General features: G+C 32.5%; 1 protein-coding gene and 1 non-coding gene across 2 annotated transcripts; one reads left to right on the top strand and one right to left on the bottom strand.

Annotated features, from left to right (window-relative positions):
- Positions 1–3,123: 3,123 nt before the first annotated feature.
- Positions 3,124–25,539, bottom strand: LOC109818633 (myosin-1). Its single transcript, XM_020384163.3, has 24 exons — positions 25,236–25,539; positions 24,303–24,687; positions 22,792–22,893; positions 22,555–22,698; positions 22,316–22,466; positions 22,175–22,202; positions 19,642–19,807; positions 19,034–19,097; positions 18,889–18,902; positions 18,622–18,706; positions 17,976–18,079; positions 17,709–17,847; positions 10,169–10,287; positions 9,346–9,498; positions 9,152–9,241; positions 8,951–9,028; positions 8,099–8,257; positions 7,339–7,545; positions 5,635–5,840; positions 5,374–5,509; positions 4,991–5,120; positions 4,748–4,894; positions 4,319–4,386; positions 3,124–4,192 (listed from the first exon to the last, which is right to left on the bottom strand). Exons 2-24 carry the CDS (start codon positions 24,669–24,671, stop codon positions 3,533–3,535), a joined length of 3,519 nt encoding a protein of 1,172 aa, XP_020239752.1. The 5' UTR covers positions 24,672–24,687; positions 25,236–25,539; the 3' UTR covers positions 3,124–3,532.
- LOC109807828 (uncharacterized) lies at positions 12,892–15,446 on the top strand. Its single transcript, XR_014430675.1, has one exon. It is a non-coding gene; the product is annotated as an uncharacterized LOC109807828 (transcript).
- Positions 25,540–26,117: the final 578 nt, after the last annotated feature.

A 26,117-nucleotide genomic window follows, 5' to 3' on the forward strand; every position in this document is an offset into this window, starting at 1 on the left:
TAAATTAACATATCAAAAAATTATTAATAGACTTAAACAAAAAATTTTATTTAAACTACAAAATTAATTATTTTTATTTAAATTTATAAAAAAATTAATGAAAATATAAATTTAATTATATTAAACAAAATACTGAAAATATAAATTTAATTTAATTTTTTAATTTGTGTAGTTTTAATTAAAATATAAAAACAAAAATTTTAAAATAAAATGTAAATATTTGCAAAAAAAATAATATACAAAACGACATTGTGTCGCTGTGGTCCATAACGACATTATGTCGCTATGGCCCATAGCACCTTTAGATAATTCATTTTTTTTAATAATAAAAAATATATTAATTTTATTTTTTGTGTGGTGATGTAGCCTATAACAACTTTAAGAAAATCACTCCAACATATAACGACTTTGTTTGGTTAAAAATTTCACGTGTTAATGGTGTCGTTATGACCCAAAGTAACATCGTTATAAAATACCCTAGAAGTGTATATAATTTGAAAATAACCCTATTTACATAAATAGTTTGGAAAAGTGCCTTTGATCAATCAGCCAAAGAATTATAGTTCAAGTAACGCCATTTGTATTTTGGGAATTACTTGATATTAATATTAGTCTCTTTTGGTGTATTGGGCAAAGGGATAGGCGGTGAATTTTGGGACACAAATCGTCCAAAGATTAACTATGTAAAAGCTATTTTAGGTTGCTTCTGATGAACATGGTTTATCATTTTCAAGCACGGCCAGTTGCCCATTCAAGCGATGGGATAAGACCCTATTTATTCAAAGTTTTTCCAGACTAATCATATATGACACTTTGACAAGTTACCACCCTAAATTGAGTTTTGGTGAAGATAAAACATGCTCTTTAATGCTACTCAGTAGTGTATATAATTAAATTTGTAAAACGTTATAATTTATACCACATAATATAGGGTTTTTTTTATTATAACCCTCTAGATTTTTAATATACAGACAAGAAATAAAGTAGTTTTTGGATTAATTTGTTTTTAAAAAAGGAGAAGTTAGACTAAAAAAAATCTTAAAATAAAATTATTTTTCTAAAATTAGCCTTTTCTTAATGAATTTAAATAAACAACAAACTTGGAGAAAAGTTAGTATTATGAGCTTTTAATTCTATTATTTAAGAAAGACAAATGATATATACACCTCTTTTTAAGAATATGTCTCTTTTCTCTTTTTTGTTGAATTTCTAAATATTCTTTTAATTTATTTCCTTTTTTAGATAAATTTTATTTTCAAAATCTATTTTTTTTTATATACCCTTCTCCCTTTACTTATTTTCTTTCACTACTTTATCTCTCTTTAAATACTCTTAGTTTATTCTTCTATTTAACTTTCTTTCTCAATTTTTTCTCTCCACCAATCAAGAAATTCACGTATTTTTATTATTCTTTAAATCCTAATTTTTGTCAACTAAAAAGTTATTGTTTTGATTTAAAAGATACCACTAGTTGATTTTAGGATGAATGATCAATTAGAAATAACATTTTTTTTATTATTACTGTAAAATAATTTTTCTTATTATTACTGTAAAGTAATTTCTAGAATTTAGAAATATATTTTTTAAAAGTAATTTTTGGAAAAAGTAAAATTATATTTTCTATACTTACTCAAGAGTACTTAAGTAATTTCCTGAGATGAACTTAAAATCCAAACAAGTTTTCAGTTGTCAATATCTCCAAAAGTGTGAAATATATGTGGAGACACTTTCGACGTTCAAATAAGATTTTGAATGATAGTAATAAAAAGAAACAATAAATGCATGAATTTGTTCTACGTAACTCTATTTATACAAATGCATGAATTGTGTCTACGTAACTCTATTTATACTAATCGTAGTGACATAGATCTTTGAACTTCTATCTTTGATTACCCTGTTAGGTAATAGGTTGCAAATAAAGAGAAGTAATAAATGCATGGTGTTGTTAACTTGTTCAGATGCTACCTACGAATCACTCTGGTAAACGACTTAACTCATTTTGTTTGCCAACTGAAGAACAGCCGCAGAGCTTCGTTTCCGGTCTGATTGTTGGAAGCCTTGAAGACAATACAAAGTGATTGCTTAAAGTTAAGGACTAAACTGTTGGGCCCTTCCTCAACAATTAGAAGACCCATTGACATGAATCGAACTATCCAATTGGGTGCAACTCATTCACAAAATCAGCTAGGATCTGTGCACAATGGACGTCACATATGGATAGTTACAAAATACAAGAGTGAGATCAATATCCTTTGAAATCTCAAATCTTCTCAAATAAAACAATATGTATGCACTCCCCACCAAGAACCCACGTACACACTTTTTTATTCATTTAGTTATCCTCCCGGGCAATCCCCTCCACCTAGCCACCGTTTAATTTTTCTACAATTAACAACTTTTTTTCAACAATCCCACATCTCTCCTTCTATCTGTCTATCCGTGTAACTATTATCATGCATCACACCATTGAGAACAATATGATAATGATAGAGTGAATCTAGATAGAACCAAAACATAAATTAAATGGTTAAAAGATTTTATTAGAGTGAATCTAGAGAGACCCAAAAAATAAATTAAATAGTTAAAAGATTTTATAAGATGTAGTTTAAATATTGTTGTATTTATATTTTAATGTTTTTTATTTTAATTTTCTACAATAAGATGATGTCTCTTGTACAATCATCCATAATAATTAATAAGTTATAAATTTGTATTTCTTTTAACTTATGAACATCAATAGAAATGAATTTATATTTATCTTCTTTCTTTATAGTTTTCTTGTGAACTTTTAGTGATAAATTCTAGTAGTGAAAATAACTATTGCTCTCTATCATCATCAGATTACATTGTACACATTCGATGACATGTTTGCCTTTGTTCTCACTAGCTATCAAGTATAATACCATTTTAAGAAGGAAAAGAAAACCGAGACCATTGAAGATGAAGAGTACATTTGAATTACACACTGGTTATATTATATAGTCATAAATACAAAGATTTTCAAATATCCTTAAATACTACAATGATATAGAAAATAACCAACTATTTTGTTTACATTATCCCCAACGCATCAAAGCCAACATAGATAAACATTTCAGTTCAGCAAGCAACGGGTTCTCAACATTCACATGAATATCAATTTTTAAATTTCTATAAATATCAGTATTTTACAACGATTTTTGCAAGGCCAACAATTTGCATACTTTATATTACATTTTGGGCCTCCGCAACAAATTTGACAGGCAATTAACATACCAGAAAAAGCATGGAATCACTAAGGTTTGTAGTATACATCTTACTTAACAATTCATGCAGAAATAACTAATAAAGAAAAGCGGCTAGCAACAACTAACCCAACTACAGTAAATTCATTCATCCTTCAACTCTTCCTATCACTACTAATTTTTTTTATCTTTCCTATACTATTTTCCTCACTTTCGGATATATAGTTGGCAATGCTCTTGAAACAACAGCATAGACCAAAGCCGAACCCAAAAAATAAAATAAAAGAAATTAAAATTTTGAAAAAAAATCAATTTATCCTTGTACTGTTCCGTCTTCCCCACCACTTTTTCTTCATTTTCTCAAGTGCGCCATCTTCACTTCCAAGTTTATTTAAAATGACCTTTGTTTCCCGCAGTCTTGCCCCATAATCCTTTTTCCAAGCTTCAAACATTTGTTTTAACCTTCTAAGCTCTTGATCTGGGTTCAAACTTGCTTCTGCCTGACCAGATTTTACCTCAACCAAAAACTTGGCATCATCACCAAATACTTGACTCCTATGCTCGAATTCTTCGGCCAGCCGACTTATAACACTTAAACCAGCACTTGTTGATCTTGGCCCATTGCTTTCTTGGCGCTTGTGATTACCACTAACATCCCAGCTATGATCCCGCTCATCACTTGCATTAACAGATGCATCTGAATTTCTTTCAGAATCATCAATAGCAAGGCTCTTCTTTGCAATGGAGAGGCTAGATTGTAGGGATCTCATTTGTTTCTGCCACACTTCTTCCATGGATTTCATCTTCAATTCATACTCAGACCATCTGCTCTCATATTGTTGGAGACGTTGATGAAGGATGTCATTTTCCTCTTCTTTCTCTCTAAGGGCAGCTTCTGCCCTGAGTACCCGTCGCTGTAATTCAGCCAGGAAAGATGACTTAACCAGAACCTCATCTGACTCTTTCATCTGTTTTGGAGTTCACGATTGTAAGTATCACAAAAATATGGCGTCTTTACAAGCAGAATATAAGAACTGATATAAAGGCAAAAGTGGCCAGATATTAAAGTTTGGAAACCATGCGAAAGAGAATACCTTCGTGTCTCCAGATTTCAAAAATCCAAAATCTCCAGAGCATCTTCTGACCAACCAACCACGAATAACTGCAAAAGGTAGCGTAGCTCAAATAAAATTGTGAAGATTTATTGACAATACACCATTGAAAAGGCAGGTGTCCACATTAGCACTTTTTATGTATACTTATCTTGTGCTGCATTCATACAGTAAACTTTAAGAATTTAGAATGAAAAATACTTGGTGCAACATCTATGCTAACTTGTATTCATCGTTGATTTGCATAAATTAAGTAGAATGTTAATTCATCTGTCTAAAGAAGACATAAATAGGGGCCCGTCATCTTGAAGAAAAAAAATGGTTTTCAGTCTTTAATTTGAACATCTATATTTCATATAACAAAAAATTGGTATCATATAATCATAGAATTGATAAAGTATAAAATATTACCTGCTTGTATGACTATTGCAGCGTCACTAATAGTCCTCATTCTGTTTCTTGCAAATACTGCTTTCATCCGCTTCTGTATAATAACAGCAGCTCTATGCCTCTTAAGTAAAGCTGAATATGCCTTTCTGGTTTTGTCTCCCCTAATAACTGCATGAATGGGTAAGATGTTTCCATTTTGTTATACTTTTCTGCAGAAAATATATAAGGTTGAAGGAACAAATAAGGTTGTGGAAAAAGATATACATGACTGCAAAGCAGTGATGCCTCCTTGAAGCTCCTTCAGAGATCGACGAGCTTGGTAACCCCTGAAACAACTTTGGACACGTAAAATGCCGTGGAGGGTACGATTTCTAGTATCTTCAAGCACACCAATCTGTAATGTTGTAAAAGCACCAAAATTGGAATATCTTTAAAAATAAAAATAATTTATGCTCCTGCACCTTTCATAAAGGAAACCAATAGCAGATATAAATAGAATTAAAAACTAGAAATTCTAATTCATCCTAATCCCAAATAACTAAAGCTCAAAACTTCTTAGTTTAAAAAGTACATGGAGATAATGAAAGATTTTGGGGGATGTAAGCAAAAAAAATTCTATAAAAATTCAAAAAATGAACATATATTACCTGCCCTGTTCGGAAAAATAGTTTTGTGTAGCCAACTTGATACATCTCGGGCAAAATATTAAACTGATGAAGAATTGCAACTGAAACACTAAGTGGATCCTGAGATGCAACATTATCAAGGAGGAGAAAGCCATATCTGATTCAACCACCCAAGCCGATAAGAACAAGGTTAGACACATGCAAAAACACCAGGCAAAAGGAATGTGGAAGGTGATAGTAATTGAAAGGATATAAATCATCAGTTTCTTTCTGTTATTATACCTTCTGGCAAACTTTTGATGAGTCATTCTTGTTGGAAAGCCTGATCTCGATATTCTAACTACTTCCAGAACCCCACAGCATCTCAGCTGTTGCAATACAAGCCCTTGCTCATATGATTCAGGTGATTGAAGATTATTGGGTTTAACGCAGCGAATAAAATGTGGTGTAGTGCTCTCTAATCGTTGCATCAGTTGGAACAATTGGCCCTGGAAACCAACAAAGGAAATCATTTTAATATCAACTAAAGCGTGGTATTTACCTCTAAAAGGGAATATTTATGCACCTTTCATAGTAGAGGGGAAAGTTCATTTATCCACCTTTCAGATAAGACAAGGTTTAATAATACACTGGAATTTTTATTCTATTCCCCACCCCACTTACATTTTTCCTCCTACAAAATTACAATATTTGTATCTAACTTCAGTTAAACCATGTTACAAGCACTGTTCATTCAGTAAAACATGCAGCATTAATTAATTATTATTCATTTATAACAATTAAGAGAAATATTTTGAAATGTCTTGGTTGAGAGGCCACATCAGTAATAAGCTCATTGATATTTAGAAGTGGCAGCTTATTTTCCATCTTGGAGCAATAGCATGAGCACACCAATAATCTTATGTGCCCACGATGGAGTTGTTTCTAAAGGATTTACCTGTGTAGACAATGATTATTTGTTGTCTGCATGTCCCAATTAAATAAAGGTAAACATTGGAGTAATAGCATTAACACGCCTTTTCTTCACTGTGTACACAACAATCATGAATCATGAAGTTTAGTTACAGTTGTATCAGTGTACATACCTAGTGCCTATAATGTCTCAACCAAATTATGGCCCCTTTGTCATTTTTTTGGACAGGAATCTAGAGACTCATTCTCTCTGATTTTGGGGCTGAGACCTTAACGAAATAAGAAATTTTACCACAATTTCATGTCTTGGGTTTCCACTTCTCTTCTCTTAATTTTTCTCCTTTTTCTATTTTTGCTAAATTCTTAGGTTTAAGGAAAGAGGATTCCCAATTTGATGTTGAACCCATGTAATCAGATTCTTCCCATTCCAATCTACAGTTTTTCACATTCAATTTGATTGTTTGCTTTGTTTCTCATTTTGGCCATTCATAGAGATTTTAGGAATTTTTTCAGAATTGAAATTGAGGAATTGTTCGAATCTGAAGTAAACAACACTAATTGATTATCAAAGGATTACGCTTGATTGATATGTGATGTTATGAATTCCTAAAGCTAATGCATGTTTCAATTGAACTCACCTAAGGAATTAGGACTTCTGATCAAGGAATAGTTATAATTACCAAGTAATTGGAATTGAACTAATTTTGTGAATTTGATCATCAATTGGGAATTGAAATCTGAATTAAGAACGGGATTGATTGCATGAGGTAAGATTGAGATGAATTGGACCCTACAGTGAATTTTACCCTGTTTTTGGAACTTCACTTGTTTTTGTGAATTATCTCATTGTTCATTGGTAATTTTAGTTTCTCACTTGGTGGATACTCTTCTGATTTTGTTAGTTAGTTTGAATGGCGATCCATTTGTGAACTTGGTATTTGAGTTACAATCCTCGTGTGAATGATACCCATCTCTATATTACATTTTGCAATCCAATATACTTGCAGATCACACCAGTTGGATCCCTTTGTTATAAATGAAGTTTTGTACCACTTTATGATTAAGCTCATGTACCTTGAATTTTGTTGCAACACTTAGCTTTTGGGAATCTGCCCCGCCTGACTTGTGCAAGGGACCAACTACCAGTTTATCAGACTGAGTGAGCATATGAGATGCAAATATCTGAGGAAGAGGACATGAGCAAGAGGATAGAAGTTGGATGGAATCCAAGTGCAATAGGTCCCTGTTCTTCTCCAGAAATCCAGTTGTATCATAGGTTACCTGAGTGGAGGAAAAAGTAGAACTATCAAACAGTCAGGTCAGGTGAGCAAATTATTACTAATAAGAATTAAGAAATGAGTAGCCCTCTTCTCTAAGGACAAAGATAACATTTGGGAGTTCATAAATATTAAGTGTGAAATTTTGATAAAAGCAATGGCTATTCAAATTTGGTGGAATAGTGTCTTGTGTCTTTCTACTAATATCCTCCTTAAAACCTAGTCATGTCACATTATAAAGATCATAGCATAAGTCAAATTGAATGCCACTGTAAATACTAAATATTCAACAGATTTTAAATCCTATGGCAATTAACAATCAATTTGGATTTGGATAGAGATATGAACCAATATATTAAGAGGAATGCTAACAACCTACTCTTTAACACATTCTTTAATATTGGTTGACATTGTCATTCTAGTGGGACCCATTAAGTTGGAACAGGACTACGTGTGAATTTCAACCTATAGTAGAGAGTGTTGACAAGTGTGCATCAAGGAGTAAGTTACTACTCGCTAGCATTTCTAATTCCAGTAGAACATGATCAGATTAATACCTGCCCGGCATAATGGTGTACAGTAAAGGCTTGGTCTCTTTCTCCTTTGAAACACGGATTTAAATTCAAATGCTGTTTAAGCTTGTTAGCAAATGTTAAATCTGTGCCGTTTGGGAAAGTGGACTCTTCATCTAACAGGGATAATAAACCCAGTGGCCTCTGCAAATATATCAGAAGTTAAGTTTAAGTCACAAAAAATCCTAATTTCTAATCATGAAAGTCAGAATATCAACAGCAAGCAATAAAAGTGTAGTTGCAACAACAAGAAGGGCACTCCTGGTCATGGGGTCACACTGGAAAGGGCGCAACTGTAAAGGAGAAACAGGCCAAGGAAGGTGCTAGCACTGTTCTAGCAGAAAAAAATAAAGAGGCTTCTGTTGGCTCAAAAAATGGCTCAGACAATTGAATATTGATACCATATTAGGTTTTGGCAATGGGGTATCTATAAAGTACGTGTATTTATAATTACAGAATAATTAATACAATGATACAGTCATCTAAGAACTCCTTTACCAATTTGTCACAAATTTACCAATCAATAGTTATCTATTTGACATAAAGGAATTTTCAATCAAGCTTCAGAATAAATAGATAGAGCTTATTAAAAACCAATGAATGAAAAATAATCATATTTCTCCCCCTTTGGAAACCCAAAGTTGTGTTTCTTTTACACTGTATAATGTTGAAACATACATGACAAAAAGACAAAAATCACATCGGGTATATAAGCACTACAAATCCTACTAGGGCTTAACCGATTAGCTAACATTTTCCCACTGAAATCATTCAATTAACAAACACACTAGAAATTATGCAGAAAACGGGTCAGGTGGGAATAAAGAAATTTTGTACCTTCTCAAAAAGATTAAGGCAGTCTTGGTTGTCTTCAAATTCAACTTTAGCCCAGTCAATGCCATCTTGAATATATTCCTGAAAACAATCATCGAGCATAAGCAGATATTTAGGTTTCAGAGGTATTCAATATTTTCTTTAATTTAAGATACAAGGACATTTAATACTTGTTTAAGCATTCAGACTCTGTAGAATCCATACCTCCTGTTCTAACTTGAATAAATGACGATTGAAGTGTTGCTGTAATCTCTCATTTGCATAATTTATGCAGAACTGCTCAAAACTGTTCCTCTGCAGCATAGCATTAATAGAGCCAAAATATTTTAATATGCAAACGGGATGGTGAGATAAATCATAAATATAAAGGAGGTAGATAAGGTTTAATATAAACACACATTGAATGATTCAAATCCATAGATATCTAGAATACTGATTGATCTGCCAGTACGTCTTTTGCCAACAGCAAGTGATTTATTTATCTGTTCGACCAACCAATCAAACAGACATGCATATATTGACTTTGCCAAAGCATCTCTTGCATCAATTCCCTGCAAGACAAAAAAAAGGTGCTATTTAAGATATTGAGAAAGAAAGATCCCATGTCATCATGCACCTTACAAATCAAAGGTGGTCAAATCAATCTGTTGAGCATTATGATTTATGTGGTGTCTTGACATCAAATATACCCTCAACCCCCAAAGAATATATTTGACGGTATGCAGTTCAGTATTTAGTCTCTCAGAAGTAGACATTATCCTTTTTCTTATCTTTTGTTAAGTATAAACAGCTAATTTCCAAATCATTCAAGATATTGAACCTACAGACTCTAGAATGAAATCACTATTTACAAAGTGGTGCAAATGCACAGGAGTCGGGAGCAATCATCATACCAAGACCCTAAACATGATCTTCAAAATGTTTCGAGTAATCAATGTTCTTCATCATAACAAGACTAATGGCCCCGTGTAAGCATGAATTGCCCGCATTTAAAATAGAATTCCCAAGAAGAAAAATAAAACAAGATAATGTTCATCACCAACAACCTTCTTTTTATTTCTTTTTCCTTCAAATAACATTAAACAAATAGGCATATGCCCACTGAGGAATGCAGTAAACCCTCATGTTCCCAACTCCCAAGATTTATAGTTAATATGAAGTTGCAAGTTTTCCATTCATAATTTTAGACCAATGTAAATTTTAACATAGTGGTCATTTTACCTGTGATAGTGTCAACTTCTGGACTATATTATCATTACCGACTTTCATTTTGCGAGTTGATAGAGTCAACTTGAGATCTTCAATGTCACAGCCAATTAACTTGGCTACATGGAACAGACCTTTATGAAGCCAGAAAAATATTTATGTTTAAATAAGGAATTGAATAACTTGAAACACGTGAAAGCATCTAAAACATGTTTGAAACACATGTACCAAAAATTAGACATCAAACACACCACATGCAAATAAAAGTGATCAGATGAAAATGAAAACAAGTCACAATTTCAAGATTTTTAAATTGTAAGTTCAGTGTGAAGGACCAATCCTCCTAAAACCTTAAGATGTAAGGTAACAAAAGGATCAGGGGTTGCTTTATAACTTATATCTAACATACTCCCTCATGCATAACTCTTCAGGCTAGAAGCATGGATAATGAAGAAATCCACCTTATCTTGTGCTGAAATTCAAATATTATTTACAAGAATAAGAGTTGACTCTCTGATACTACATTAAAATCATATGATTTTAGGTCAGGAAGAAATGAGAAAATAGAGACTCTAAAAAGTAAGATATCAAATTGATAGTGCAACAATATCTTATTGATATAGGTATGGGGTTATAGGAATTTTTAGAATAACGTTTTTAATGAAATAGGAGTGGGTATGCAGGCTCTTGTTCTGAGCCTGCTGTATTGAATTATTTTCCTTTATTTGTTAGAGTCTAATTGAATATAATTTTAAAAGCGCTTTTGAAAACTTCTCTACTGAAAAATACTCTTTATTTCCAATAGAGAAGCTCTTAAAAGCACTTCTAATTTGTATTCAAAAGCTCTTAATCTTTTACATTTCTGTTATGGTTCAGTAACAACTGAACACTTGAATTTTTCCTTTATATACTCTTGTATTATCGGTGTAATTCAAATCTTTAAATAATAATGCACTTTTCTGTCTCAACACTCTTTTCTCCCTTACTAGGAAATCTAATCGGTATAGAGAGAGGAAGAGACACAAAAGATAACGAAACACCAAATTGATATTAACTACGATGTATGTCAATATGTTGATATCTTGGTGTGTTCAATAATATGTTCATAAAACCTATAACACTAACCCTTATTTATATTAATCATAATCCTAACTAATTTGGGAAACAAAATGTGAAAGGGAAACCATTCCTAAGAGATAATGAGGAATCTATAACTCCAATATAAAAGTATCCCACTTCCATACACAATGGTTTCCCTTTTCAAAACATGTCTTATTTTCCGTAGAGACAATTCTCCCTATAAACTAGAAACAGCAGTCTGACACACAAAAGCTGCTTCTTCTTTTTTTTCTACCTATCCAAAAATATATTTACATAAACTAATCTTATACTTTATAAGCTAATCAACTTATTATGATTATTTAGAAACACAAAGGTTAGTATAGTTTTGCAGATTCTGAGCCCTTTAATTCATGGTGGCATGGTGCATTTTCACTAGAGTATCAAGTGCAATTCTTTCACCATGGTGGCATGTTGTATATATACTTTTACATCATTTATAGCAGTTTGAACAATGATAAACGTGTGATTATTTACTACTTTCTTTCATACACTATAACTTAATATAAAGTACATAAATTGGTGACTCAACTTGATTCCAATTTGAAATATTATTAGTAGTTATTTTTTGCTTTAGACCACATGTATTATTTACTGGAAACAATTTTGTTTGAGACAGATAGGACTAATATGGATGACAAAGCTCTCTCTCCAAGTATTTAATATAGCAACATACCCAAAACTCAAACTCAAAATCACTAGGTCAATTAGAACAATCCTATGCAAGTTGATTTACATGTTCAATAGTATATTATTTGGTGTTCTAATTTGATGGATTCATTCATATTTAATAGCTAATAGGACATAATTGTAATATCAAACAAATGTTATTTGTAACATTATAAATATAAATTTTGGACTGGATATTTAAAATGAGAGTATAATTTATAAAAAATATATATATAAAAAACTGTCAATCAAACAATATTTCATGAATGAGTTTAAAGTAATTATTATAAAAATCAACATGTGGCCAGATAACAATGTAAATTCTTTTACATTACCAATACTTTAATTAAATTCTTAAATATTTAAAATTTATAATCTTTACATAAAATAAAAATAAATTAGAAAATAAAAAATACTAATTATTAATATGCTTGACTCAACATAAATTTAAACAAATAACCATTTATCTTTTAAAATTCTCTTAAAATAAAAACACAGCTCTTAAATAAATGTAATTAAACACATACTAAGATTACTTGAAATATACATTAAAAAAAATACTAACAAGTGTGAAATGAAAAATGAAATTTATAATATATTTGTATAAATTATTTATGAATGATGCTAATTTTGTTGTGTTTGAAGATAAAATGTCAAATTGAGGATAGATCACAATATCTCTTCCATTTTTTGTCTGAAACTTGTATATATAAATTTATTTTTGTACATACCAATCAAAGTAAACCCTTTGTTTCATATTTTAACCTTATAAAGTCCATTTTTCCTGCTTGTCATATGACCATTTCAGTCATTCTTTGTATTCTTTTCATTTGTACTAATTATAGAGCATTCCCCTCTAGTTTTGGAAATTACTAAGCAACCTCCCTTACTTTGAATTTGACCAGACATACACACATATATTTCTATTATTCATAGACGTATATACCCCCTCCATACAGCCTTCTACCAATTACATACAGGCATGGTTGTCAATCTCTAGTGATAACTCGTAAACTCGTACGAGTTTACGAGTTTACCAGAGCTTACCTGTACAACTCGGAGGTAAACTCGTTTTTTAGTGAACTCGGAGCAATCTCGGTGAACTCGGAGCAATCTCGGTGAACTCGCGAGACTACCTCCGTTTTTAAGAGTTCACCATTTTTTTTTCCACTTACACAAAACGCACGTTTTGTGTTTTTTTGTGTTAGGGCACAAAACCCACGCCTCACCTCCACGGCTCTTCAGATCATCAACCCACGCCTCACCTCCTCCGAGCGTCCGCGCGCCTCACCTCCTCCGAGCGTCCGCGCGCCTCACCTCCTTCGCGGAACTCCTCTGCGCGCCTCACCTCCTTCGTGGAACTCCTCTGCGCGACACCTCCTCTCCGCGCGACACCTCCTCTCCGCGCGACACCTCCTCCCCGCGCGACTCCTCCGGCGCGTCTCACCTCCTCCGTGCGCCTCACCTCCTCCGTGCGCCACACCTCGTCCGTGCGTCTCACCGCCTCCGTGCGCCTCACCTCCTCTCCGCGCGACTCCTCCGGCGCGTCTCACCTCCTCCGGCGCGCCTCACCTCCGGCGCGTCTCCTCTCCTCTCCGCGCGACTCCTCCGCGAGCGCATCACCTGGTCCGCGCGACTCCTTCGCGCCCGCGACACAGGTTTTTAAATTTTACATTTTTACTTTTTTTTGTGATTCATTGAATCATTGTTAATTTCTACTATAATCATTTCTGATTGCGCAACTCCGTCCGACTATCATTTCTGATTCTGTCTATAGTAATTTCTACTATAATCATGTCTGGGAGTGGATCAAATTCTGGTAGTGGTAGTGGATCAGCAGCCTCTTCTGTTGCTAGAAATAAAAATGCCCCAGGAAACAGGTCAGATATTGGGTGGAAGCATGGGACAGATGTTCAGGGCAATGCAAGAAAAGTGAAATGTAATTATTGCTCAAAGATTGTGAGTGGAGGAATTTCTAGATTCAAGCATCATCTTGCAGGGACTAGAGAAGATTCAGAGCCTTGTGCTTCAGTGCCCGAAGAAATTAAGTTACTTATGTTAAAAGTTGTTGTGGAGGCTAAAGAGGCATCATTGAAGAAAAGAAGATTGAATAGTATTGATGAAGAAGAAGTTGAGGAACAACAAAGTCAGGGGGTGGCCTTGGAGACAAATAATCAAAGGAAGTTGTGGTGCAAAGGAAAAGGAAAAGTTCTTACTGGTAGTGGAGGAGGAGTTCAAGCAACTATAAATCAAATGATGAAAAAGGGATATAAAGAAGAAGTTGATGCTCAAGTTGCTGAATTTTTTTACACAAGTGCCATTCCATTCAATGTTATTAAAAATCCAGCATTTGCAAAAATGTGTGAGATGATTGGAAAATATGGGATTGGCTATAAACCTCCATCCTACCATGATATTAGAGAGAAGCTCTTGAAACAAGCAGTCCAGAACACCGATGCATTACTTGAAGAATATAAGGAGGAGTGGAAGAGAACTGGCTGCTCAATTATGTCTGATGGGTGGACAGACAGAAAAAGGAGATCTATTTGTAATTTTTTGGTGAATAGTCCAAAAGGGACTGTATTTTTATATTCATTGGATACTTCTGATATCTCAAAAACTACTGACAAAGTTTTTAAGATGTTGGATGATGTAGTGACATATGTTGGAGAAGAAAATGTAGTGCAAGTGGTTACTGATAATGCTGCAAATTACAAGGCAGCAGGAGAATTGTTGATGAGGACTCGACAAAACTTGTATTGGACCCCATGTGCTGCCCATTGCATTGATTTGATATTTGAGGATTTTGAGAAACACCTGAAGGTTCATCAAACTACTATAAAGAAGGGGAGGAGGATCACTACCTACATATATGGTAGAAGCATGCTCATTAGCATGCTAAAAAAGTTTACAAAAGGAAGAGATTTGATTAGGCCTGGCATGACTAGATTTGCAACAGCTTATTTGACTTTGTCTTGTCTCCATGAAATGAAACCATCATTGATGACCATGTTTAGCTCTGAAGAGTGGAAGGAAAGTAAGTTTGGAACTTCACAAGAGGGAAGAAAAATTGAAAATACAATTTTAGATAGTCGATATTGGAAGAATGTAACCATTTGTCTCAAAGCTGCTGCCCCTCTTATGGTAGTCCTTCGATTGGTGGATTCTGATATAAAACCCGCCATGGGTTTTATATATGAGGAGATGGATTGTGCAAAAGAAAGAATTCGGAGCAACTTTAATAATGTAAAAAAAAGGTAAGAATTCTAAAGTTTGTTTCATTTAAAATTTAATTAGGTTATTTATGTGTAGTTATTTGATTTATTTCTAATATACTACATTTGGTATTTGTGTAGCTATGAACCTATATGGGAAATTATTGATAAGAGGTGGGATAGTCAACTTCATAGGCCTTTGCATGCTGCTGGGTATTATCTTAATCCTCAATTACATTATGAAGCTAATTTTAGAAATGATGATCATGAGGTGAAGCATGGGTTGTTAGATTGTATGAAAAGATTGGTAAAGGATCCTGCAACAAGAAAAAAAATTAATATGCAGTTTCTTGAGTTTCATTATGCTAGAGGGCTTTTTGGCTTAGATGATGCAAAGGAATGCAGGAAGGAAATGCTTCCTGCAGAATGGTGGGAGATGTTTGGGGATCATTGTCCAGAATTGAAAAGGTTTGCCATTCGTGTTTTAAGCTTGACTTGTAGTTCTTCTGGATGTGAGCGTAATTGGAGCTCATTTGAAATGGTAATTGAAGTTCATGACCTTTTTATGGTTTTTCAATTTTATTTCTTTAGTTTTAGACTTAAATTAAATGATCAATTGATCATAATATTTTTGTATATTATTTTTTAGGTTCATACAAAAAGGAGAAACCGCTTGCATCAAAAAAAGATGAATGACTTGGTGTATGTGATGTACAACTTGAAGTTAAAAAGTAAAGTAATAAGAAAAGCAATTACTCTTCCATTTGATGATATTCAATCAGATGATGAATGGATAGTTGAAGAAAGAGACAATGTTGATGGTGGTGAAGAGAATGTTGATGTTGAGCAACCTCAAGGTGAAGGTGAAGGTGGAGGTGATGGTGTTAATGTGCAATTGGATGGTGGAGGTTCAAGCTCAAGTAATCCAACTTTGGATGAATTTCATCTTGACAAATTGGTTTTTGATGATGATCTTAGTGAACATTCATCCGAGGAAAATGTTGATGGTGATGATGGAAATGATGATGAAGACCTTGGAGTTGGAGATGATATTATTAGAGGATTAGACATGGATATTTGAAGATATTACTCATGTGATGTCTTAGTTTTTTATTTGTCTATTTTTAAGAACTTGTGTTTTGCCATTTGTGTCAACTTTTGATCTTAAATTTGTGTTAAGAACATTTATTATTAATGTAATTTGCTATTTGGGAGTTAAAATGTTCAATTATTATGTTATTTTTATTTATTTATTTATTTATTTATTATTGAGTAATCTCTTACGAGTTTACGAGACGAGTTTACGATACGAGTTTACGGAGCCTCCACGAGATTACGTAAACTCTCGAGATTGACAACCTTGCATACAGGAGAAGCATACAAATAACATGGACGAGAAGACCAATAGACTCCACTGATATGGAAGGTTTTTTTTTTTTTTTGGAACGGAAAATGTTAGTAATTAGCAAATTATGCTAATGAGATTAGAGGTTAGAGGGAAGAGCTAAGAAAATGATGGGTAAAACCATTACAACACCTTGCTCTAAATGGTTTTCTGAAAATAAGGTTTTCAATAAGCCCCAAGGTGGTGATCATTTCTGGCAGCTAAACTCATATAGTCTTAGATTGTGGATTTGAATTTAACTCAACTCTACAAAATCGACTTTTAACATAAGGATTATCCCTCACTTATATACTCTTTGTTTGCTTTATCTCTAGGCAATGTGGGACTTGGACTTTTTCCAATACACTCTCCTCACACCTAATACTATACTGCTTGGTGCATAGATAAATGGTACGGAATCTTTTAATGATCTAGGATAAGCGAGACTTAGATTTTTTCCAATACACTCCCTCATGCCCAGTACCATTGGACTTGGTGCGTGTATAAATGGTTGATGGTCTTTTTAGATTGGACTTATGATAGCTCTAATACCACATTGAAAACAGAGAGAAAATAAATGTTTGTTATTACTGAAAAGTGAGAATTACAATTGACACTGAGCTGTACACGCCAGGGTATTTATATTTTATAGTAGAAGCCTCAGTGCAGGAGAAGTTACAGCTAGTAAAACTACTCTAGTTTTAGTTATAATTGATAGCAAGTGAGAGTTGCCCCTCACCTATATACTCTTTGTTTATCTAATCTCTAATCGACATAGGACTTAGGTTTTTTCTAATACTTAGAGGGATAGAACTTTATTATTATTGTCATTCCCACTGCTTATCTCTTTTTATCCCACTTTTTCTTTTACCTCTCTCCACATATTAAAGTGATTAGTTTATAAATCCTTAAAAACTGGGATAAGTAATATTTTAGAAAAATTGGATCTTGACACTTCAATTTATCATTATTGGTACTCTGATTTGAATAAGTTTAAGCATTTCAGAACATAAACGAATAAGATTTAAATTTGCATGCAGTAAATTGCACCAAAATATCCATAGTTACTAATGTCAAAACAGGTGTTCCTGTTGTAGTCTGCAGCCTGTTGCATTTCAAAAGTGCTATAGTGTAGATGTGTTCAGTAAAGGCTCTGGAAATATCTTACCCTCATCTTCTACGGCTTGAACATGATTTTCATTATCAATCACATCAAATGATATGTTTCCTAACCATAGTACTGCAGCAAGCATAGCAAATACGTTCTCCTGGTCTTCTTTACTAATGTGGACAACATCAAGAGCTTCCTGGAAGTCGGCAATAGTATTTTCATATTTGTGTTAAACTATCATTTCAAAATGGATCAGGCAGAAGCAAGAGAAATCATTAAGAGTGTATGGAGGCAGATCATCTTTAAACTACAAAGATAGTGTACCATGACTGTGCGAAATTCTTCTGCATCGTTAACACCAGTAATTGAATAGCAATTGCTCTGCCTCAGATATTTATAGTCTTCTGCATTTTGTAGGTTTAGCTTCCCTGAATTATAAATGAAACAGACAATGAAATAGAAAGTCAAATAAAAACAAGAACACGGAACTTGAAATGTTACAGAGTAAACAAACACGAGTATACAAAGCTTATGTAAAGCTATGTTCTAATTTCCAAGTATTTTGATTAATTTGTTAGTTTACATTATCAGTATTCTCATAACTAAGAGATCATAACCCCTAATTGAAAACATAAAAGTTATTGAATTAACAATTAAGCAATAGGGAACTAGGTACTGTTTGTGTTTGGTGGTAAAAGAGTTTATTATAAAATGATTCTTATCAAACAAATTAATGGCAAAAGAGAACTTTTTTGGGCTTCGAATGATGTTAGCCTTATAGTAACTAAAATCTGCCATTGCAGGCAATTAGAAGATTTTCAGAGTTCATAAAAGCTAGTTGCATGAGCCCCAAAGAAATACATGATTTCTCCAATGACAATATAGAGACTAAAGTCACAAAACAATTATCCATAATATGTAACAAATATACTGGCAGAAGTGAAATAGTAGGTTATAAGCCAGTAATTACCCCTGAGAGATGGAGGTGCACCAGCACATAGCTGATAAAATATATGATACGATCTTTCCCCTTCATTGCATTGAACTACTCTAGACTGTTCACATACCAAATAAAATTAGTGCCAACTGATGTAACAATAACATGAAGTCATGAACACAATCTACATAAAACAGTTAGAAATGTAATATAAAATCATTCATGTGCCTCCACTTAAGATATTAGGCTTTTGGGATAGTTGATGCATGACAAAAATTAGCTCTGGAAAAGAATGATTACCTTTTCAAGCAAAACTGTTTACGGTCGTGCCAGGAGCATCACGTAGTTTCAACACAGATGCAAACATTTAACTTTCTGGTTAGTTGCAAACTTTTGGTGGGAGCAAGAACACATGGTTTCTACCATTAAATAGAATAAAACTTACATGTTTGAATATTTGCACCAGAGATTTTTCCGGTTTCACTGAAGTGAATCTCAATGAGCTTTCCCTGTCACACATTCAACCAAATTATGAGAACTTTTAGCATCAAAAGAATATGGGATCACAGGTTAATATAAGAGAATCACAACTAGAAACTGTCAGCAACCCACATTACTAAATGGATTAAACATCAACAACCAAAGTAGGTAATTGGCCTCGGTATAAGTATGGGAAAGAGTAAAAAGTGCTAGAGGTATTTGGCCAAACAGAAGGGGCAGAAGTAAGTGAAGGATGTGGGAGAGTGCTAACCAGTTAGACATGTAGGAGATAGAATTGAGGTGAGGTATTTATAGGGGAAAAACTGATAGGGATGGGGTATGAATTCATTCTGTTAAATCGTGCCAAAAGAGTGTCTCTGCATGAAGCTTAGGTTTTGGGGGGAATTTTTATCTTCTGAGGATTATCCATGCTCTCTTTTATCATTATCATACTAGAATAATACTACACACATTCACATATATTTACTGTTTGTGACTGAAAATGAGGGAGTGTATCAGCAGTTCAAAAGAGTGGCAACTTCAAGAATTAATAACATCAGTCAGGATTCTTACAAAACGACTTGAGTTGTCATTTCTCAATGTTTTTGCATTACCAAAGGCTTCTAGTATTGGATTAGTCTTTAAAATCTCATACTCTATTCCACTTCCACCACCAAGGGCAGCCAAGTACTGCATTGCTATTTTTGCTGTCTCAGTCTTCCCTGCTCCACTCTCACCACTGATTATGTACATGATAACCATTATTATAGGTCCAATTCAAACACAACAAACAATTAAGGAAAACCAAGAGGTTAAAAGAAAAATAAGAGAGAATGCCATAAATGTCAAATTCAATCTATGAACAACTAGGGATTGTTAGGTTCTCATCACTTGTTTCTTTTTGTTTTCTTCTCTTTCTACATGGAAACTAGAATATTATTTAATATGGACAGATAAACTTTTGGGATAAATGAAGATTAAAAAAATGGAAATAAAACAATTAACTACTCAAGTGGTTACTTATTAACCACTCTTTAATCATTGCTAACTGACATGGTAGTTAATTGTTGCTAAAGAGTTGGAAATATTTTTACAAAAATTTCCTTTTTTACATGTTCCCTACAAATTTGGGGGCCTACTTGGTCCAGAAAAACTTACTGGGTGTCAATGAAATTAGGCAGATTATTTATCATTAATAGTGTGTTTGGAAAATATTATTCCCACCCATTTCAGCTGTCTTAATGAAGAAAAAAAAGTTGTTTGTGAAATAAGCTGATTGTTTGGGACAACAGCTTAAATTTGCAAACTTATTTTTAAAAAAAGTTGTTTTCTTGAATCTGAAAATTTGGAGCTGATGATAAACTTGTTTTCTTCTCAAGCTAATTTACTACATAAAAACTGATTTTTTTGTTGTATTCAAATGAAATCTAATATCTCAATCACTCTTCAACAAATTTAACCAAACTAAAATTTATTTTGCTTATAATCGATTGTAGCAATAATCAATTATACATATAATCAATAATTGAGATAATCTAATTTTTCACAGTTTTTCCGAACACACCCATGTGCATATTTGTTGGCAGATTATTTATCATTATTTGTGCATATTTGTTGGCAGATTATTTATCATTAATTGGGCAAATTTGTTGGCAGATTATTTATCTTTAGTTGTGCATATTTGTTGGCAGATTATCTATAGTATATATAAGCCTGAAAATCATTTTACAGTAATGTCAATAAAAAAAAATATGATCATGGTATACCGTGTACAGAACAATTGCCATCAGGAAGAAAACTAAATACCACGATAACATAACAATCAATATCTCAAAAAAATTGAATAAAATAGTTGTTGCATAATATTATAAACATTCTTATAAATTATAATACAAATGTTATAATATATTTTGTTCTTATCATGTAATAAAATAAAACACAAGTCTAGAAAAATGATAATTAAAAAGTTATAAACAAAATTATAGAGATTGTAATAAATTAATATTATATATAAAAATATTCAGAATTAAATACTAATACTAATATTATATTAATACAAGTATCATATTATAATATTTTAAAATAAACTATCAATATTAACATGAAGTATATTGTAAAGCTACTAAAAGATGAAAAAAAATATATGTCATTGTAATCATAAAAGAAATATCAAAATTAGACAAATGAATTATAACATAAAAATTAATAATCATAAAGCATAAGTAAAATAATATTTTAAAATTTTGAAATATTCAATAATTTTTTTAAAACTTTTTTTTTTTTAATTTTTGGAACACTTATTTCATATAAATAAATCTTTAGTGATTAATTTAGTATTTTTCTAAATAAATTGTAATGTTTATTCTTTTGTTTGTCTACATTATTTTTGCACTATAGTGTTTCCAATTTTTTTTTTTTTTTCTAAACTCTTCATTTCTATTTTATAACATAAATCCTATTAATAACATTCATTTATTTTCTAAATTTTACACCTAACACAACTTTTTATAACATAAATTCTATTATTAATGTTTCCATTTAATTAATTGTGCAGGTATTTTATTCTCATTCTAGAAATTGTTATACTATAAAAAAGCTCAAATAATTTTCGTGACAACATCGTCCCATGCACTGCACGGGCACTCCTAGTTTATCATTAATTGAGCAAATGTGTTAGTCTTTGTAAACCAAAATATCTTGCATGATTGTATAGCTGTAATTATGTAATTAATTAGCCTAGTTGTAGGTTATTAGATTGTATCAATACTATTTAAATGAGAATTTTCTAAAGGAGAGCACAGGTTTACCCACACATTTTCTAAGTTTGAAACAGGAAATTATCAATCCAAGATTCAGAATAGCTTTTATAAAAGAATATACCCGGTTAATTCTCCAGAAAAGAACTGTAGACAAAAATGCAACTAATGTGACAAATTTCAGTTCACAATTTTAATATAAGAGTGAAACTTCAGACCAGTATTCATACAATAGATGTAATTTTAAAAGTTAAAATTACAGAAGCTTATAGAAAAGGAAAAGAAAAAAAATAGCGTCAGTTTGTTTTACCAGCTGCTCAAAAAAAAAGAATTCAACAAAAATTACTGACCTTATAATTATGGATTGATTAACTTCATCTGGAAAACAGAGCAAGAGTCAGAGTAAGCAATTCTTGCTTCAAATAAATGGAAATGATTTTAAACTCCAAAACTTCAATCATAAATGTACATATAAGGAAATAAAAAGTTACCTCGTATCATTTCTCGGATGGCTGTGTCTGTTATTGCATATACATGAGGGCTTTCAATTGCTTTACGCTTGTAGGCTTCAATATAATCATTACCATATAGAGGAACTTTCTTAAAGGGATTTATAGCAACTAAAACAGGCCCTGCTTTTGTCTGAATTGTACATAGTTATACACATAAGACATTAGAAGTTATGATCTAGAAACAAATTGATTAGAAAAACTTTAGACATAAGACTTACATAAATCATGTTTTGGTTGTATCTATATTGCAGGTTGTACAAAACTGACGGTTCGTTTAAATAACTAAGTTGCATGAGGTCATCCACCCCATCAAGGATATCAGGATTTGCTGGTACTAAACTTTCCTCTTTCACTTTCAAAACCTATAATTAGGCCAACAAGTGCGGGCAGACAGCATAGTTAGTAAAGTCAAAAACGAGAGCACCACTCTTGAGAAATATTATAATTTATATTACCTTCCCGTCCGGGAGTGAAATGATGGATTCATTTCCAGAAGTTTTTATTATCTTCCCCAGCTCCCAATTCCCATTTGGAAGTTGAAACCAAGACTGAAGCTTCTGAAATAGTGAACTTCAGCAGTAAGGGAGAGACAAAACAAATTTTAAACTATATAGTAATCATCAATAACTCAAATTGCCTTCAATTGTTTGAATGCCATTCACTGTTTTGAGAAAAAAAAAAATTAATTTAGTGAAAGCACCGATAGACATGGCATGCCTCAGTGAAACAAAATACACAGAAAATACACCTTTATTCATTCTTTGAAGAAAAATAAAATGGATCCAAAAGGGTAGAAGATTTGGTTTATGTGCATTTCAACCTTCAACTTTCATCTATGAAAGATGAAGGGTATAAAAAAAGGAGAGACTAGGTTTGTGTTAGACTTCTTGAATTGGCCAAGTTGTCTCTTGATGAACCAAACTTTGAAACTGCTTTTTTCCCAATCAATGATAACAAGGGAGAAGAGAATGATACAATTAGCATTAGACAATAATTTAGTAACGATACTTTTGAGTTATAGACTATTGTATAGAACCTTCATATGATTTGATTTCATAGGGAATTATTTAGAGGTTTTACTATAAATAAAGGTGCCTCCAGTAGGATTAGTGTGTTATTAGGATTTTTTTGTTTCCTGGTACCCATGGATTGTCAGTTCTCTGCTAGACGCCTAGATCAATATCTAGCGCTATCTTTAATTCCTTCCTTTTGACCTGCCTTTGTAAGATGTAATTTCAAAATTCAATTGATTTTGATCATGGTCCAAAATTCCAAATCTTACACCCATGGCCCAACCAAAACTTGAACTACAGAATATGAACTCTCCTATTATTGTCTCTCCATCTTAGATAGTCTATATAAAGTATCTCTTACAAACTAACCCCAAATTTCAGTAAGATGTTCTGCTATTGTTGCGAGCCAACACTCATGACTTTGCAAGCGCACTCTGTGGCGGTAAAGGTACATCTATACTAAAGAAATTACTTCACAAAGATATGGGTACTCTGAAGCTCCTGAACGCAATTGTAAAAGACAATGTAATAATAATAATAATAATAATAATAATAATAATAATAATAATAATAATAATAATAATAATAAACAACGTTATAAATAACAACCTACCACAAACCCAGACAAAATTAAAAAATTTAATGTCCGAACTTCCAAAATACACGATATAAATACCAACCTACCACAAACCCAGACAAAATTAAAAAATTTAATGTCCAAATTTCCAAATACAAAGATTTTAGAGAAATACATCAACATCTTGAACATTCTTCTAGGACAATCAAGTTATTATGACAAATATGCTTAAGCACTTTCAAAATCCAAATGAGGTGAGAGAATTGGGGTGGTATGCATAGGATATAAAGTTCGAACTCTGGTGCCGTTGTAATCTCAACTAATCAAAAAATAAATTCCAACATGAGATTAAATCGAAAGTTGAAGCCACAAGTACCTTTTTTGTAGCATAAGGTGTTGTATCACTCCACCTGCGTTCCCTAGAGGACATGGAAGTTGATGGGAAGGGCAAAGGAACAGATTCTAAGTCTTCATCAGCAATTGATGACCTGTCTTCCAAGGATACACCTTTTCTGCTATATGCCAAGTCCTCATCGTAAAGACCCATGTCACCAGCACGGTTCTGAGCCTCCTCAGAAACCTCCCCATTCAGAACTTCATTTTCTGGACTACCTGATCCAATCACATCATCGCTTCTCGATTTCGCTTCTCCACTGTCATCCATTAGATCAGAAGTAAGCTTGAACTCAGGAGGCAACGATTTGATAGAGTGGAGAGCAGGAAGGAGCTTGGATGTCACAGACATTTTCGCTGAAACAGCTCTGCCACAAGCCCACAACACAACCAAGCTTAGTTACCAACAACAATTGCCGGGGCAAACAAATAGATAGAATTTTTTTTCAAATAAAGAAGGGTTCCCTTTTCAACCAAAAGTGCCTCTGAAGCTTTTCAACAAGGCCCCATTGAATGGCTATATCACATAAACATACATAACATAATGGAGGGGACCATAGCTCAAGACACAGACTCTACTCTCTAGTGTTGTGGTGTGTTGTGCTCCTCCCTTAAAAGTTATCATTCACACTCTCACCCTCATCCAAACACCTAAGCTGTAAAATCCAAAACCATCAATCTGATAAAGCTAAACCTTCAATTTAACCGAACCTAAAACCTTCCCGATCTGCCACTCAAACACCTTTCAAACTTCAAAACCACATCCATGCTTCAAACATGAAAAATTCAAAATTTTAAAACTAAAAATGCTGCTGCAACAGTTGCACCAACAGATCCTCCGATTTTCATAAACACGAACCGCTGATAAAAACAAATTAAAAAAAAAAAAAGAAAAACCAAAAATCGGAACGCTTACTTTTACAATCCAAAGCAGCAAAACACAGAAAATCGAAAACGAACTCAAATGCTTCACTCAACGTAACAATTGCGAATTGATTTAAGGATTTTGATGGTCTGGAAGCGATTAAGTAAAGCAAAAGAAGCGCGTGAATAAGAGAAGTGAAGATCTTGCGGAATGGAGAAGAGCAAAGAAGAGTCTGACAAAAGGGATGTCTTTAATATTTTGGTTTCCGAGAAAACTAAAATTATTTGGCAACCATCCACGCCGTGTGGAGATGAACCAGCTTTTCTGCTTTCTTTACACTTTGCTTTGCTTTTTTCAATGAAAATAATACAACTTAATTATACTTTCTTATACGTCCAAAATTATAGTTTTATTTTATCTTCATAGATGTCTAAATATGTATTAATATTTTAATTGTCATTAAAGAATAATATATATATATATATATATATAATTATAATTATATTTAAATTTTGTTTTTTTTTAATTATACATGATTATATATTATAAATAAATAAAAAGTGGATAAAGTAAGAAGAATAAATAAATAAACTACTTATTATTATTATTATTAATATAGAACTTTCCTTTTTGACTATAAAAAACAGTCCAATGTGGTGTGGTTAAAATAGTAACTAAGTTTTCTAAATTTATTATTGTTTTTTAGTAGGAAGTATTTTTTATTGGAAAATCTTGTTCGGATTTCTATTTCGAATTTAAAAACTCGAAATCGACACCTTAATTGTAAATGATATTTAGGTTTATAAAAAAATTAATTATTCTTTTTATTCTTTACATTTTATTTTTTAGTTTCTATTGATAAAAATATTTCATTTTACTTTCTAAGTATATTTTTTTTGTTTTTTAATTTTTATAATTTCATAAATCTTACTT

This window comes from Cajanus cajan, chromosome 11 (assembly GCF_000230855.2).
Source record: "Cajanus cajan strain Asha chromosome 11, NIPB_CcT2T_4, whole genome shotgun sequence".
Classification (NCBI taxonomy): Eukaryota; Viridiplantae; Streptophyta; class Magnoliopsida; order Fabales; family Fabaceae; genus Cajanus; species Cajanus cajan.